Here is a 17,304-nt window from a genome sequence, read left to right as displayed (position 1 = left end):
CCTGGGCTGACGGGTCTGCGGGAAAGGGACTGATCACTTCAGAAACCACATCCTTTAGGCCCAGAAGGGTCCAATGGTTCCTAACCCAGCCTGTGTATCAGAACCACCGGTGGGGAGATTCTACCTTTAACACAGGTTCCTAGGCCAGATCCAGACCTGCTGAATCAGAATTTCTGGGGATAGACCACAAAAGTCTGCATTTGCAAAAGCCTATGGGTAATTCTGATGCTTTTCCCTGGTAAGAGCTACAAATTGGTCCATACTGCTCATTTCATAGACAGCAAGACTATGCCAGAGAGAGGGGAGAAAGTGTGTTGTCCAAGGTCACACAGGCAGAACAGGGAGGGGACCTAGTCCTCCTGCTTCCCCTGGCAGCTCTGACAATATTAATGGTAAAAACTGACGATGATAATAGCAGCTACTGTTTATCAGCTACTACTATTTGGGGCTCTAAGCCCTTCACGTGTATTAACCAACTGAATGCTCACAACTGCCACTCTATGAGGCACACATTATTATTCTTGTTTTTTCCAGGAGAGAAAACTGGCAGAGAGGTTCATTTAATCACCCAAGGTCACACAGCCAGAAAATGGTGCCAATGGTGACTAGGCAACCTGATGACAAACCTATTGGTATAACTGCCTTCAATCACCAGGAGCCTCCCTTGGATTTTGCTTCCTCCCCAGTGTGCAAAATTGCAGACTCTGGGATGCTCTGGGGTCTAGTCTCTGCGGAGCTGCCCAGCTTTGCACGCTGGAGGGGGAAGACAGAGCCCCAGCTCTGATCCAGGGAGCCGGGGGAGCCCAGAGAGAGGGTCTTGCTTGCCGAGGGACCTGCTTTTGCATTTCCATCTGGGTCTGAGTATGTATTCAAGTCCCTTCAGACGAAGAGTTGACTCATTAGAAAAGATCCTGATGCTGGGAAAGACTGAAGGCAGGAGGAGAAGGGAACAACAGAGGAAGAGATGGTTGGATGGCATCACCGACTCAATGGACATGAGTTTGGCAAGCTCTGAGAGATGGCGGGGGACAGGGAAGCCTGGCGTGCTACAGTCCATGGGGTCACAAAGAGTCGGACATGACTGAGCAACTGAACAACACCAACAGATGAAGCACAACCCCAGTGGAAAGAAGGCCCCTTGCTGTGGATTAGGGCAAGAACAGAAGAGGCGGTTCCCCCGGACAGCCCCTGTGACATCATCTCAGACAGTGGCGAGCGTCATGCAGTAATAGCCTCGTCTGAAGTGTTTGAGATTTTGTCCTCCTTGGTTTGGGGAAAACAAGTAACTACTCTGGCTTCACTTTTTCAGCCCAAGGCAGGGCAGAGGGACACCATGGACCAAGGCCAAGCTGTGTCAACAGAATCTCCACGGCAATCTCCTTTTAATCAATAAACACACACGGCCCGTCTTTGCCCTTCACTAGTCCCCTGACACCCCAAAGCACTATCTGGACCTGATGACACGCTGGTGTCACACAGGGCAGGTGACGCAGGGACTCCTGGCCCACGGGGGGCTCAGTCCCTGAGGCAGAAGAAAGAGGACGGGGGAGCTTCGGAGGCAGAGAAGCCTGGCTTGGAACCGCGGCTCTGTCTCTTTGCAGGCCTGGGTGGGTTAGTTCTTTTCAGAGCCTTGGCTTCCTCGCTACACCCACACCTCAAAGAGGCACCATCAGGAAAAAACGAAACTCACGAGAAGGTTCCTGTGCTGGCAGGTGGGCACCTGCAGCGACTCCTGCCAGCCCAGTTCTAACAGAGACAAAAAACCCTGGGCTCTTGGCAGGTGTACTGCCAGCATTCCTGATAACAGTTCTTGTCAGGAAGACCTTCCCGTGGACAGTGAGCAGCTGCAGGCTTTCCCAACCCGACTTTCACAGGTCCAACCTTGGTAAAATAAATAAACAAACAACTCAAAATAATCTTTTACGGTTGCATTGGTACAAAGAAGCTGGATTCATTATTTTATATTTGCATTTTCTTCTGATTTGAAAAGAAATTAAAATGAAAATACTTTTGTAAGCCCCAGGCACTGCATGTCAGGGAGAGGTTAGGCCCTGTGCAGGGAATGCCTGGCTGGATATGGGATGCTCAGACAAGATCTCTTCCCTTCAAGCCTGCACCCCTCCATCTCCACTCCCACCAACCACCCTTGTGTCTGAGCACCAACATTCTACCCAGCAGGACCCCTTGACCTTGGTCTGAGCTGCTCCCCAGCCTGTAACAGAGATTTCACGGGTGTCTCTCAAAACCCTGAGCAACTCTGGGGTAGGTGCTGCCTCCTTCCGTATGACTCCTCCTAAGTGCCACTGTCTCTGTGACTCCCCAGCAATGAAACGTGGGGAATGTGATGAAAACTTTTCACATAGTCTCAAGAACTTGCTCAGCAGCCCTCAGTCAAAACTGAAGTCCTCTCTTGCAGCTGCGTCATTCAGGCGCCCACGTTCTGTTCGGCTGTACAAGCAGACATCATTTGTCTTTTCTCCAATGAGCTCATCACGCTGTTCTTTGCACCCTCTTCCCTGCTCCAGACCTGGCTCAGAGCCCAGCACATAGTAGGTACTCAATGCAAATCTGCAGAGCTGAATGAAAACTCTCCACGTCCCCGTGTTCTCAGTTGCTTGTTGCAAAATAACATCCAGACACATTTCTGGGCAGCTGCTATTTTGGGAATGGGTTGTTTAGGGAGTGGAGCCCTGGCTGCTAGATGTAGGAAGCAGGCAGACGGCCTCGGGCATGATGGCTCCCTTCCTCCCTGTCCCAATCATTTGCTTGGTCATCGGTGGGATTAGACAACAGCAATTATCCCACATGGTCTATTCCCAGAATTCAAAGTTACTGGGGGAGAAAATACAATTGTGCTTTATCCAGTCATTAAAAAAAAAAACAACAAAATAAGAGCAGTGGATTTCAAACCGCCTTTCAGACTTGATGAAAAGAAAAACAAACTTGAGTATTAGCTTCAAATTGTGCTGACAACACACTTCCGGATCCTTTTGTCCTCCTCCAGGCTCTTTTCAGAATTTTTCAACAATTCCTATTGATCCCTGCATGGTTCTCATGCTGACCATTTATGCCCCCTCTGCAGAGCAGGGAACCGTTCCGCTGGCCTCAGAGGCCCCTGCGGGGAGGTGGGGGGATGTGAAGTCCGGCCCCCACCCTCCAGAGGAGTGGCCACCACGGCCCGTGCAGCCCCTCTCCCCCTGTAGCTGATCAGCCAGGCTGAAACACACTTCAAAGTGGTCCAATCACCCTACTCTTTTAGGACCTAGAAGTAACACGAGAGCCCGTATGCCAGAGGTCCAAGGTGGTGGGGAGATGAGCCCAGAGAGGGAAGGAGCTTGGCCTGGGTCACACAGCAGATTGGTGGCTGAGAAGCCCTAAGAAGCCAGGTCTCCTGGCTTTTGGGGTCTGGGGTGGGGAAAAAACACTGGGAAGCATTCATAGGACTCCCTTAATACGCCAGCTGCCCACAGAGGGTCTCTCACCATGCCCTCACCCTCTCAATCCACAAAGAACACCTTTTAGACCCCAAGGGGCCATAGTCTCGGAGAAGGCAATGGCACCCCACTCCAGCACTCTTGCCTGGCAAATCCCATGGACAGAGGAGCCTGGTGGGCTGCAGTCCATGGGGTCGCTAAGAGTTGGACACGACTGAGCGACTTCGCTTTCACTTTTCACTTCATGCATTGGAGAAGGAAATGGCAACCCACTCCAGTGTTCTCGTCTGGAGAATCCCAGCGACAGGGGAGCCTGGTGGGCTGCCGTCTATGGGGTCGCACAGAGTCGGACACGACTGAAGCGACTTAGCAGCAGCAGCAGGGCCGTAGTCTTGCTCAACCTCCCCTTTGAAGTCTTTGCACGTGTGTTTCTGTACTCATGACCCTGCTCTTACGCTCCATTCATGTTTCAGGCCTCAGTAGAGGCCACGTCCCCTCCCCACTCAGGAAATCCTTCTGAAGCCCATGCCTCCAAGGGTAAGTTAAGGAGCCCTTGGTATGAGCTTATACCTCACAGCACTCATATTGCCTTAACTGAAACTACAAGTTCATGCATGCATCTCCCTGCTAGCCTGGGACATCCATGTGGGCATCCATCTTGCTCCCTGGCACCTGCCCTGTGTCTACAGCGGGGTCTAGTGGCACACAGTAGGCACAGAATGATCACTGGCAGATAAAGAAATGGTCTCCTGTGATCCAGGAAGGTGCTGTCACCCCCAGTCCACAGAAGAGAAAACTGAGTTCAGAAAGGAAACTTCCACTTACCCAGTGAGTTAGCAGAAGAGCTGGGGTTTGGACAACTCAAGTCTCCTGACTCCAACGTCAGTATTTTCTCTGTTAAGACCCCTTTCCTAGCCAGTAACTGAACTAGAGAAATTTCAGTTCATACCGTCTTGGCTTGTGTGTCATAGCCAAGTGGGCTGGGAAGTGGAGAGGCCACCCATGGTGCTGGGGAGACACTGTGGGGAGTGGAGAGTGAAGGAAGCCACTGCTGGCCGCTCCTTGCACTGCAAGGAGGCACTTGAGGCTGGCTGGCCTGAGAGCCTCCATCTACCAGTAAGTCCAGGCAGGAGAGGCAGGGGCCAGCTCCACACCAGGCCTGGGTCAGCTCCACACCAGGGCTGGGGCAGCAGCACAGGGCGGCTCTGCCTTGAGGAGCATAGGCCCAGGAAGCTGACGCTTTGAACGTGGGGTGTGGTGGGATTTTGATTCGGAGGGAGGCAGCATTCAGCAGGAGGCTAATACTGAGCACACAGAGGACAGCAAGCACCAGTGAGGATCGTAGAGCCAGAACCTCACACACAGCTGGCGGACTGCTGGCTTATCCTCTCTGGCAAGCTGGCAGCATTCAACTAAAGCTCAACATATGAACACAGAAGTACCCAGCAATTCAAACCCTGGGTAGATCTCAACATAGATGACTGCTTGTTTCCAGCAAAAAGCACATATCAAAGTGTTCATTAACTTCAAATACTCTTCATAGGAATGTAAATGGTGCAGCCACTGTGGAAAACAGTAGCAGTTCCTCAAAAATTTGCACATACAGTTACCATATGACTCAGCAATTCCATTCCTGGGCATATACCAAAAGAAATAAAAACAACATTTCATATACAAAAACTTACACATGAATGTTCATAGCAGTATCATTCGTAACATCCAAAGAAAAGTGGACACAATCCAAACATCGACTGGCAGCTAAATGGATAAATAAAATGTGGCATGCCCATACAAAGGAATATTACTTGCCAATAAAAAGGGATAAAGTAGTGATATCTGCTACTGTCTGGATGAACCTTGAAACATTATGCTTAGTGAAAGAAGCTATTCACAAAAGGCCAGTTTTGTATGGTTCCTTTTATAGGAAGTGTTCAGAATAGACAAATTTGGGGACTTCCCTGGTGATCCAGTGGCTAAGATTCCATGGTCTAAATTCAAGGGGCCCAGGTTCAATACCTGGTCAGGGAACTAGATCCCACATACCAGAGCTAACAGTTCGCACACTGCAACTAAAGATCCTGAAGCCTGCAACCAAGACCTGGTGCGGCCACAGGAATAAATATATATTAAACAACAACAAAAACATCGACTAATCTATAAAGGGATAGAAAGCAGATTAGTGGTGGCTTAGGGCTGTTGGGGAGGGAGGGTTGGGGGGAAATGGGGAGTGACAGCTAAAGGGTGCAGAGTTTCCTTGTGGGACAGCGAAAATGTTTTAAAACTAATTGTGGTGATAATTGCAAATATAATCAATCACTAAATTTTCAACAAAAAAATAAACAAAAAGTGTTTATAGCAGCTTTCTCATAATTACCAAATACTGGGAACAAAGATGTCCAGGAACAGTAGAATGGGTAAATTTGAAAAAGAATGAACCCTTCATGATACAATTATGAGTGAAAGAAAGTAAACCATAAAAGTACATACAGAGTGATATGAACTTATTTTTTTCTGGCTGCACCTTGAGGTATGTGGGATCTTAGTTCCCTGACAAGGGATGGAACCTGCCCCGCCTGCACTGGAAGCGTGGAGCCTGGACTCCACTTCCACTGGACAACCGGGGAAGTCCATGATAGGAACTTTTAAAGCAGACAAAACAAATGTAAGGTGATAGAAATCAGAACAGTTGTGGCCCTTGGGGACCGCTGACCAGGAAGTACTGGGGGAACATTCTAGGGATAACAGAAATGCTCTCTGTCTTGATCTGTGGGGGTGGTTATGGGAGTGTATCTACATGTAAAGCTCACTGGACTGCGCACTTACGATTTGGGCGTTTTATTCTAAGTTACATCTCAGTTTTTTTAAAGTATTTAATTAAAAAGATGATGGCTCAAGTCACAGGACCAGAGTTCAAGTCCTGGCTGTCAGGCCTTCCTGAGAGCCCCTGTCCCGCTGTGCCTCTTTCCCCATCTTTAGATACTGGACCAGATGGTTTCAAAGACTCCAGCTGGCACGGACAGTCTTGAGATTCTGTGAATTCACATACCTATTTGTCACTGAGTTTGCTGGGAAATTTGGCAAGTACTTGCCATCAATGTGGTGCGAAGAAAAGAAGGCTGGCTGTCTGCTGTGGGCTCTGCCTTGTTTCCAAGGAAGGGAAGGTCTTTGGAAATTGGGCAGGAACACGTCACTCTCAGGAGGCAATGTCAGTTTCAATATGAATCATCTTATGCATCGCCAGTAACTTCCTCTGGGAATAGATACCCTGACTCACTCCTGCCCAACAGGAGCAAGACTTGTCACTAAAATTTCAGATTTCAAGAGAATCAGTATATCCCAAATAGCTTCTCTGAGGCAAAAAAAAAAAAAAGGAATCAGCCTAGTAACCAACCAAGAGTCACAGAGAGGACACCGAGAGCCCAGGGTGCAAACCTCTTTGTCCTAAAGCAGAGACGGGGCCCAGAGGAGGTCGCCGGCTCTCTTGGCTGCTGGCGCCAGGGCTGGGATGTGGACCCAAAGCTCTGAGCCTTGAGTTTTCTTTTTACAACAACCTGCTGCTATATTTTCTAAAGAAATAAATTATGCTCTGTGCTGGTGGGAAGCCTTTTAAATGAAAAGAAAAAGAAAACAGCCAAGATGCATCCTAATTAGAAACTGCTTGGGGAAAAAAAACAAAATCTTTGCGGGGAGGAGGGTGCAGAGCAGCAGGCTCTGAACGGTCAGCTGCCCAAGAGCCTGAAAGTCCAGCAGGCTGATTTAGAGGTAAGCCTGTTGCTTTGCTAACCACCCAGATGGACATTCTGGTCTTTAGAAGGTGGCCAGGGAACTGTGGATCTGTCATTCGAGGCCACAGGGAGGCCACCACGGGGGGCAGAACCCGACCAGCAGTTGCCAGTCCTATCTGTCCTTCACACGCGTGGGGTACATACTTTCATCCTATTTCCCTCCTTGCACTAAAGGCCATTTGCCAGTGACCACTGCTTCTAATCCATTTCCTCTGAGCTTTGACAGCCTCTGGCCTCCGGATGGAGCAGCCTGGGCTCCTCAGACACGTGACTGCCGGGAAGGTCTGTTCGCTGCCCTGAAGCCTGACCCAGTCTACCCAAGGAATTGCGACATCATCACCTCCGCTGAGGCTGATGACAGCTCTTTCTCAAAACAAACTCCAAGCTTGGGCCAGGAATGTGCACCACGGCCGGCCAAAATCAGGGAGCGGCATGGCCTGACATCAATTTTCCAAGAACACTTGGTGTTTTGTTTTGTTTTTCAGAAAAACAAAACAAAACCCAAACCTCTGAAAAACAAAACTTGTACGAGCGGATATGGCATTTTCAACCAGATAAGTCCAAGTGCCCTGTGATAAGACAGGAGACAGGAAAAGGACTGGGAAGGGTGTATATGTACTTGGGGAAGAAAAATCTACTGTTTCATGAGGAGTTACTAAGTGCAGGCCCTGTACTGGGAGGACCAAGGCTTGCTGGCCCCTTTACAGGTGAGTAAACTGAGGTTCAGAGAACTCTGTCTCTTGTCCAGTTTAAATCAGCAGGTAAATCTGAACCAGGGATTTGAGCCTGGGCACATCTCCAAAGTCAAAACTGCTGTCACCCAGAAACAGACTCAGAGACCCATGGAAACAATGTGGAGATCCGTGGAAAACGGGGAAATGACTGATTTCCCCGAATGGTCTGCAAAGCGTGCAGTTCCCCTGGCAGCCACACTGCAGTGTGTGTGCGTGTGTGTGTGTGTGTGTGTGTGAGAGAGAGAGAGAGAGAGAGAAAGAGAGAGAGAGAGAGACTGTGAACATTTTGTGGAAGGCACTGCTAAGTCAAACGCCACAGCACAATTGTAAAAATGACATCTTGGGGCCTAGATTGATTCCCTCTTCAACATCATAGTTGCTCCGTTTACAAGGCAAAGATGATTTTTTCCCCCCTCTCTGCCAAGGCCAAACATTCCCGGGCTGTGATCTGAAAATCGTGCTGTGTTCATTTTAGCTCTTGACTCACCCAAGGCCATAAATCATCCCTCGAAATGGGGCTCTGGTTGGGGAGTTCTATCAGGAATTCAGCAGGTGGAGGCAAAATCCAATCCGGGGCTCTCAGGGTCACCTGGGGCTGGCTCAGATATTCTGGCCACACAAGCACCTCTATCCTCCAAAGAGAAGATGCCCGAGATCAGAGCCGCTGACTAAGCAGGACTGCTGCTCTTTCAGGGTCAGCCTGCTGACTCCTAATGCACCTTGTGATGGGGGAGGTCAAGCCAGCTGCAGAAGATGCAAGCAGAGCAGGGCCAGGAAGAAGGGCCTCAGGGAAAACAGGGCAGGCAGAGACTGCAGGGGGCAATTCATTCATTCGACAATATTTATCGAGAGCCTACTGTGTGCCAGGCACTGCTGTTTTCCTTGGGATGTAATTATTCTCACAATTATTTTACAATAGACACAGTAATAATGGCAGTAGCTTACTGTTAATGAGTGCATATGGGCAAGTATATTTAAGCATATGGGCAGGTTTTCCACACATCAACTTTTACCTATTCCTCGCCACTGCTGAGTGAAGTAGGTATTATCCTCATGGTACAGATGGAGAAACTGAGGTGCAAAGAGTTTAAGAATCTGGCCCAAGGTCACATGACTAGTAAGAGGCAGATCTGGGATTCAAACTCAGGCTGGCCTGGTTCTCAAATCCATGGTTCATCAAATCCATCATGCTGACAGCCAACGGTGTTTTGCAAGTAGGTGTTTTTAGACTGTTGGGCAGAGATAAAATATTTGCCTATGGTGGCAGAAAAGAGGGATGTTTTTCCCAGGCCCTGTATAGTCAACTGATATCTAATAAGTCATGATGCCTTCGGATGGGTGGCTGCAGACCCTGACCTGAAATACAGTCTGGGCTTCCCTGAGGTTAGTGGAGCAGAAGCAGCAATACCACCCACCCGGAGACCATCCCCTGGCTCCACTCCCTTCTCTACAGATGCCCATGCAGTCACTGGGAGACAGGACAGTGTTGGTGGTTTGTGGAATCCGACGGAGCTGTGATCAAGTCTCTGTTTGATTACTGTATGACTAAGCAAGTCCTAAAACTTTTCAGGCCTCAGTTTCCTCATCTGTGAAATGGGGATAAGTGGATAATTCCTATCTTAGCAGAGCTGTGAGGAGGACATGAGAGAAAGCAGCTATAGTGCCAGGTGTGATATATGTACAGGAAGCAGGTGGGCTCTTGGCCCCTAAATCATACACCTCCTGAAAGACAATTTACTCTTGTTAGAGTTCTGAGAAAGTCCAGCTCCTGGTGGTGATCTGCCCAGGACCACAGGCTTTGCTTTGTCAATTGGGCTAATCTCAGAGTGGGTGGTGCAAAGAGCCCAGGGCTGGGACTTTGGCCTCCAGAGTTCAAATTCCAGACCTACAATTAGCATGCTGCATCACCCTGGGAGAGTGCCTTCCCTGCTCTGGGCTTGGTTTCCCCACATCTAAGATGAAGGAGTTGGACTTGTCATCAAAGGGCCTCTCTGGTGGAGACCTCCCAAGACTCTGTATCCAGTACTGATTTCCCCCACTGCTGAGGGAGAATGAAGGTTTTACGATTGCTCTTCTTGGGAGTTTTAATGCTAAGTGGTTCAAGGCTGGCAGCTGGCACTGAGTGCGAGGTCTCATTACTCTCTTGGAAGCCCTTCTGCTGGCAGGAGGCCAATTTATTCCACAGCCTTGAACCCTAACCTTCCCTTGACTTTTCCCTGTTAAAAATTCTACTGTAAGCTGCTTAACTGAAAGGGTGAGAGGTACACTGCCTACCAGTGGCCTGCCCACTCATGATCTGCCATGGGCACTTGAGGGCTGCGGGGAACAGGGCAGGAGGGATCAGGGCTGGGAAAGCCCTGGAGTCCTTGTGTGGGTCCCTGAGTCCTAGACACTTGGTCACAGCCCAGTCAAAGTGGGAGAAGCGCACGCTGTCCTACGGGTCTTACATCATCCTCATAGTGGCTGAACTGAAGGATGCTTCCTATGTGCCAGGCATGGATACAAGCACTTCTCACGTATTAACTCATTCAGTTCTCAAAACAATCCTGTGAGTCGACACGACTGTCCCCACTTCATAGCTGGAAACTGAGGCCCAGAAAGGTTAAGAAACTTGCCTAAGGTCACAGAGCTGGGAAGTGGCAGGGTAGCATGCAAGCCCAAGCTGTCCGGTCTTAGAGTCCGTGCTCTTCAGCTTGCCCCAGGTTCTAGCAGCAGCCCCTTTTACAGGTAAGGAGGCTGGGCCTCTGAGTACTGAGCGAACTGCATCCCCAGCAGCGGCTTTAAGGCAGGTCCTCTACACTCTCCTCCTCGAATATGTTCTTCAAGTGGCGGGCTCACCTCTGTGACTTCACAGTGATGAGAGCATTGCCACTGCGTGTCGGGTGTGCCCGTGAGGAGCAGGCCATGTTCTCCCTGCTGGCAGCCAGCTCTAGGGTCTTGAGGGCATTTTCTGGCAGGATCTGCAGAGCAGGACTGCGGTGAATTGAAAGCTACTTTAACACTCAATTGCTCAGGACACAAAAGCTAGCTTGAGAGGTGCCTCACCCAGAGGTCTGACTCTCCAAGTGAGAACAGATTCAGGAAGGGACACACGGGCGGCAGGGAGGAGAGATTCAGTTAGGTGAACAGCCCCATGTGGAGCCCAGGCTCCACGTCCGATGTCCTGGCTGCAGCCCCTGTAAATCCTGCAGAGCCAGGCACTGGCGTGACCCCGTCACTCCTCCCCGTATGCAACTCTCCTGGTCCTGCAGGCCCGGGGAGGATGTCAGAGCCCACGCCAGACCAACACACACCAGCATGCAGCTCAGGGACCCCAAACATCCACCCAGCTGGGCAGAGCAGGGTGGGGATGGCTGACAGCTGACCATGCCCTGCAGGGCTCAGCTTCCAGTGAGGTGACTGATGACAGAGGCTGCCAGAGCCCAGGAATGATGCCACCCATAAGCCCGTATGAGTCCAGCAAAAGCAGCAGTGGTGTGACAAGCAGCTTAATTCAGGCCAGTTCATCTCCTACCTTCTAGAATAGTCTGGCTTCCAAGTCCCTCAAGGGTCCAACCCAAACTAGAACCTCCTCCAGGCTTCTCAAATGCCCCGAAACCCTCCTCCTCCGGGGGTGTTCCCATAAGCCTCTGTATCTCAGATCCATTGGTGGCAATGATAAGCATAACTACCACCTATTAAGACAGTTCTGTCGGGAAGCCCTGGGCTGGGCTGGGGTAATGTGTTCCTTTTTTTTTTTTTAAAGATTGATTTATTTACTTTTTTTTGTTGGGGGTTGGGGGTTGTGCTGGGTCTTCACTGCTGCATACAGGCTTTCCCTAGTTGCAGAGAACAGGGGCATCTCCTGTTTCAAAGCATGGGCTCTAGGTATGTGGGCTTCAGTAGCTGGGGCTCATGGGCTCTACAGTGTGGCCTCAGTAGGCACATGGGCTTAGTTGCTCCATGGCGTGTGGGATCTTCTCAGACCAGGGATCGAACCCATGTCCCCTGCATTGGCAGGCAGATTCTTAACCACTGGACCACTGGGGAAGCCCCTGGGATAATGTTTCCATTAGTTCCACTTTACAGAAAACTCAGGCTCAGGGAGAAACGCCTTGCCCAGGGTCACTCAGATAGGAAATAGTGAAGTCAATCTGAACTTGCTGGGCTCCAGGGGCCCAGAACCACAAACCAGACAAGGTCTGTTGATCCCCTCTAGTTGTCCTTCATTCTGAGAGCACCTAGATGACCCCAGAGGGGCCCCAAGGAAGGGTTCCCAGTGTACATCTTGGCAGAGCTGGTGGAGTTATCGCTGTACCATTTACCCCCGCGTCCCCAGCAGTCAGCGCCAGACGTGGCGCTAAACAAGCAGCTGCTGAGTGAAAGAGCAAGAAACCAAGGCTAGTTTCCCCTTGCCCAGTGCCTGGGGCCCTGCGTGTCCTCTTTTCCCAGGAGACAGCCGCCCACTGCGGCTCAACTGCTGGCTGCAGAAGGCAGGCCTCGCTTCACTGCCGGGACTGCTGCGGGCATGGGGTGACGGGGCACCCAGGGCCTTGCCAAGGCTGCTCATGGGAGACAGGGGCCTCAGCACCCGCCGTGGGCTCACCTGGGCAACTGCCAACCACATGTACTACAGTGGGAGTCTTAAATCACTCCTACACACTTGGCCCTTTGTTCAGGGTGTTCTTGCACCCTCTCGTAGCAACCCGAGCGTGAAAGATGAATGAACAGGAGCCCAGAGAGGTCAAGTGACCTGGACTTGGACACACAGATAGTTCAGGGCAGAGTGAGGACTTGCACCCAGGTCTCCTGGTTCAAGATCCAGGTTTCTTTGCATTGTTCCCAGCTGTCCTCTCTCCCTCAGGCTCCGTGATGGGAAAGGGGTTGGAGGGTTGAGATGTACATCACAGGCCCTGAGGAATTTCATAAAATGGGACTTGGTTCAGCCCAGTTCCTCCCAGTATGCTCCCCATGGGTGCTCCCTCTATCGCCATGAGTGGTCACAGCAGTAGCTAAGCCCACGCTCTGCAGTTTCAGAAATCAACAGCCCCCCATCCACCTCCACCAGTTTCCTGAATATTTGCACCCTGTGCAGAGAGGAAAGGATTACCTCCCTCGATGACACTAGTAACCAAAGCTCTAACAACTCTGATGAGAGCCACACTGGCCATCTTTCCCCAGGGCTGATGCAGGTACTGGGGAAGCTCCATGATCTGGGCAGGGAGGGCAGTGAGCCTCCAAAACTGGAATCCACACATTTCATACTTGAGGTTAAAGAAATATCTGCCTTCCTCCTTCCAACTCAGGAGTCCTCTCTCCAAACCTGTCCTAAGACAACATTTTGTACACAAAGATGGTAACAATGTGCTATCTCTATTGGTGAAAAATTGGAAAGAACATTTGTCCAACATCAGTGGAATGGTCAAATGAATTATGGCACATCAATGCAATAACTGTATCCAATAAAAATATTCTTTTTTTTTTGGCCATACCACATGGCATGTAGGATATCTTAGTTGCCCGACCAGAGATCGAACCTGTGCCCCCTGCCATGGCAGAGTCTTAACCACTGGACCACCAGAGAAGTCTCCCCGTTAAAAATATTCTTTATGAAAAATTTTACATGAATTAATGAAACACATGATGTAACATTAAAAAAGAAGGAACATAATATTATATAGAGAAGAAGGAAGAGAATACTGAAGAAAAGATTGAAAGGAAATAAGCCACAGCATGTTAAAAAGCAGAGGCATTACTTTGCTGATAAAGGTCCGTCTAGTCAAAGCTATGGTTTTTCCAGTAGTCGTGAATGGATGTGAGGGTTGGACCATAAAGAAGGCTGACGGCCAAAGAACTGATGCTTTTGAACTGTGGTGTTGGAGAAGACTCTTGAGAGTCCCCTGGACTGCAAGGAGATCAAACCAGTCCACCCTAAAGGAATTCAATCCTGAATATTCATTGGAAGGACTTATGCTGAAGCTGAAGCTCCAATACTTTGGCCACCTGATGTGAAGAGCTGACAAATTAGAAAAGACCCTGATGCTGGGAAAGACTGAAGGCAGGAGGAGAAGGGGACGACAAAGGATGAGGTGGTTGGATGGCATCACTGACTTGATGGACATGAGTTTGCGCAAGCTCTGGGAGGGAAGCCTGGCATGCTGCAGTCCATGGGGTCACAAAGAGTCACACAACTGAGCAACCGAACAACAACAAAGCCAAGATGTCCACAGAGGCTGCGTCTATGTGGTAGAATGAGTTATTTTTTGCCAGCGTTACACTTTTGATACTTTCTCTTATCCCCTACATGCCTATCATAATTAGGGGAAAAAAAGCAAGATTCACCCAAATCCCACCCTCCTACCCAAGGGAAGTGAACTGTCTGAACAGCCAGAAGGGTCAGGATGCTGCCTGGTGTAGATCCTGGGTCTCTTTTCACATAACACAAATACGCATGGGAGGCTTCTCTTTGTAAACCTGCTTTTGAAATTTTTCTGGAGAATTTCATCTGACTTAGGTCTTTGGGTCTCAGTGTCAGGAGTCTGTGCTTCTGAGGATTGGGAAATACAGGTGAGGAATTTCTGTCTCCAGCCCCGCTCTGCCCAAATAGCTCCTGTCTCTCAGGGAAGAAGAAAGCCCGGTGCCTCCAGCATCTTCTCACGTGAAAGGCCTGTAGACAAGGGAGCTGGCAGTTTGTCCAGGAATTACATTTGAAACCTGAAGCCGTGCTGACAATGAGGCACTCTGTAGACTCTCCAGCTGAGAGGGGCTTTCGAGGCTCTGGGTGAGGAGATCTCGTGGTGGCAAAGGGCAGAGAGGTCGCGCAGTGAGGCTGCAGGTCAAACTCAAGCTGCCAACATGCAGCGGCACCTGGGGGGCTCCCTAACGTGACTGTGTGTTCACCAAGCCGGCCGGCGACAGACATGCCCCCAAGACCCTCAAGGCAGTGTGCATGCCCAGTTTATCAGAGGCGTGTCTGGTTTCTCTAGGCAAACATCGCAGATCATTTTACAGCCGCCTGAAGGAGCGGATTTAAACCCCATCCTCTGTGTCCTTCAGATCTGCCTGCCTTCTCTGTGGAAACACGTGTCCACCACTCACTGTCCCCACTCACATTTCCAAGTCTGTCTGCTCTGAAAATTAACAGGTGCATAGAAAGAAGAGTTTGAGGTGAGGGAGAAGCATGTGGGTTTTCCTCAAACCTAGAAGGCTCAGCAACCTAGACAACCCCGAAGGGAACGCACACTTAGGAGCCTCCAGGTCTGGAGAAAGAGGGACACCACTCAGGAGGCGAAAATGCCAACAATAAAACTGTCCCCGAGCAAGGATACTGCTCGGCCCCCAGGGGCAGGGCTTCTCCCGAGGTCAGCTCACCGAACATGTTCCCCTCGTAGCCATCTCTCGTGAGGGGCCGGAGCTCGTTTTTCCCCATCGCGTAGCGCTTGTAGCTCTGCCAGGCGAACTGCATCATCTGTAAGGAAGAGCAGAGACAGAGGTTGAGCGTGGAGAGTCGCGGCAGCACGGGCTGGCCGCACGGCCTCGCCTCCTGCAGCGAGATTTGAAACCACATTACGAAAACAATCTTCCACGCTGAGAAAGACAGCTTCCTCTCCCCATCATTTTCATAGTTACACCTGGAAGACCGTTCTCCTTAGACCACCCCACGCATGCTGCGTCTGCCCACAGATTCCGCAGAGATGACACAAACGATACTAAGTTCCTTCTGGCCATCCGGATGTGAGTGCCATCGTGGAAAGACAGCTCCTCTGTGAAGCCTTCTTGGACTTAAGGTGACCCTTTGAAGGGAAGGAAATGAAACTCCCTGAGGGATGTCTGTTAGAATCTAATAGAACCATCCCCTGTGGGAAGGATTAACTCCCGTTTTGTAGATAAGGAGACAGGTCAAGACAGGAGGTAACCTGCCTGGGGTTATCCAGTGAGTCAGTGAGAATGCCAGGACTTGAGAGCATGCCCTGTGGCCCGAAGTCTTAAGTCTATTCCCTGATGTCACTGTAGGAGTCTCCTTGAACTCCTCCAACACTGGGCTTGGCTGTCTCAGGCCTCCAAGCACCCCCAGGGGGTCACTGTTGGTTTTTGCTTCACTGGCTCTGGACCATGAACTCTTGAAAGCCATTAAACTATACTTTCTTTGCCTCAGTTTCCCCAAAGCACCCTGCACAGGTCTTGGCAACGAGTATCTGTCAGCTTTGTCTCCCAGTGCGTGCATGAGTTCCTACTGTGCTAAGTCACTCCAGTTATGACCGACTCTTTGTGAGCCTATGAACTGTAGCCCGCCAGGCTCCTCTGTCCATGGGATTTTCCAGGCAAGAACACTGGAGTGGGTTGCCATTCCTTTCTCCGGGGGATCTTCTTGACCCAGGGATCGAATCCGCATCTCTTACATCTCCTGCATTGGCAGGCGGGTTCTTTACCATGAACACCACCATTGGGTCAATTATGTCAGCCCCTTGGGAGCATCACAGAAGAACCTTTGTCCCCTAACTGCGCTTAGCACTGGAGGCTGGAGGGATGCAAGGCGACATCTGTCCCCAGCCCTGCTACCCCGCCCCTCCCCAGGTCTGCCTTTTGCCTTTGATAGCAGGCTGAAGGAGGAGGACAGCTGAGCAGAGCTCTGGGGTGACCATGGGGTTGAGGAAGGGGCCAGGCCAGGCAGTGGAGGCACTCCTGAGGGACAGGGAGGTGGGAGGCAGCCTGGGCTAGTGGAAGGAACTCAGGCTTCCGGGCCAGAGAGGCCTGGCTTCTAATTCTCTCTCTGCCACTCTCTCTTTGATTTTGGCAAGTGACTAAAAGTCTCTAAGCCTCAGCTGTCTCATCTCTGAGATGGGAATAACAAGGCCTGCTCTGCCACAATCCTGAAAGGTTTAAATGAAAGCAAGTAGCTGGAAATGCCCAGTTTTCGACCTGACACAGCAAGCGATCAATAAACACAAGTCCTCCTTCCTGCTCAGCCTTTAAAACGCCCACTGAGTTCTCCAAGCCTTATCCATCCTCCCCTCCTCTCATCCACCTTATTAGTTCTCAGACCTGGACTGCATCCGTGTCACCTGGGGAGCTTGTTAAAACAGGCTGTTGGGCCCCATCCTTGAGTTTCTGATCCAGCAGGTCTGGGGTGGGACCTGCGATTTTTGGCTAAGAGACTCCCCATGGTCCATGGGCCACACCTGAGAACCACTGGTCTACTGTGTGTGTTACTCCTACTTCTCAGCTCACTTCCGGACACTGTCCGGCACCCGTCTGCTTTTCTCCTTCGGCCTCCCGGCCCACCTTCCTGCTTCAGCTCTGTCTTTCTGGACAACGCCCTCTGCACTCTCCATGCTCTTCCGCTCCTCGTGCCAAGCCACGTCTTCCAGGCAC

General features: G+C 50.5%; 1 protein-coding gene across 2 annotated transcripts in view; it reads right to left on the bottom strand.

Annotated features, from left to right (window-relative positions):
* Positions 1-17,304, bottom strand: part of MAN1C1 (mannosidase alpha class 1C member 1) — a 152,638-nt gene that overhangs the window by 71,404 nt on the left and 63,930 nt on the right. For both annotated transcript variants that reach the window (XM_086328636.1, XM_086328632.1), the window contains exon 2: positions 15,304-15,400. In XM_086328636.1, coding sequence (XP_086184762.1) covers positions 15,304-15,400 — 97 coding nt within the window. The remainder of the gene's footprint in view (positions 1-15,303; positions 15,401-17,304) is intronic.

The sequence above is a fragment of the Bos grunniens genome, chromosome 2, assembly GCF_055505025.1.
Source record: "Bos grunniens cultivar Pamir isolate PY7600 chromosome 2, Bosgru_T2T1.0, whole genome shotgun sequence".
NCBI classification, from domain to species: Eukaryota; Metazoa; Chordata; class Mammalia; order Artiodactyla; family Bovidae; genus Bos; species Bos grunniens.
The sequence above is the reverse complement of the archived record's forward strand: the minus strand, read 5'-3'. Positions and strand labels throughout refer to the sequence as shown.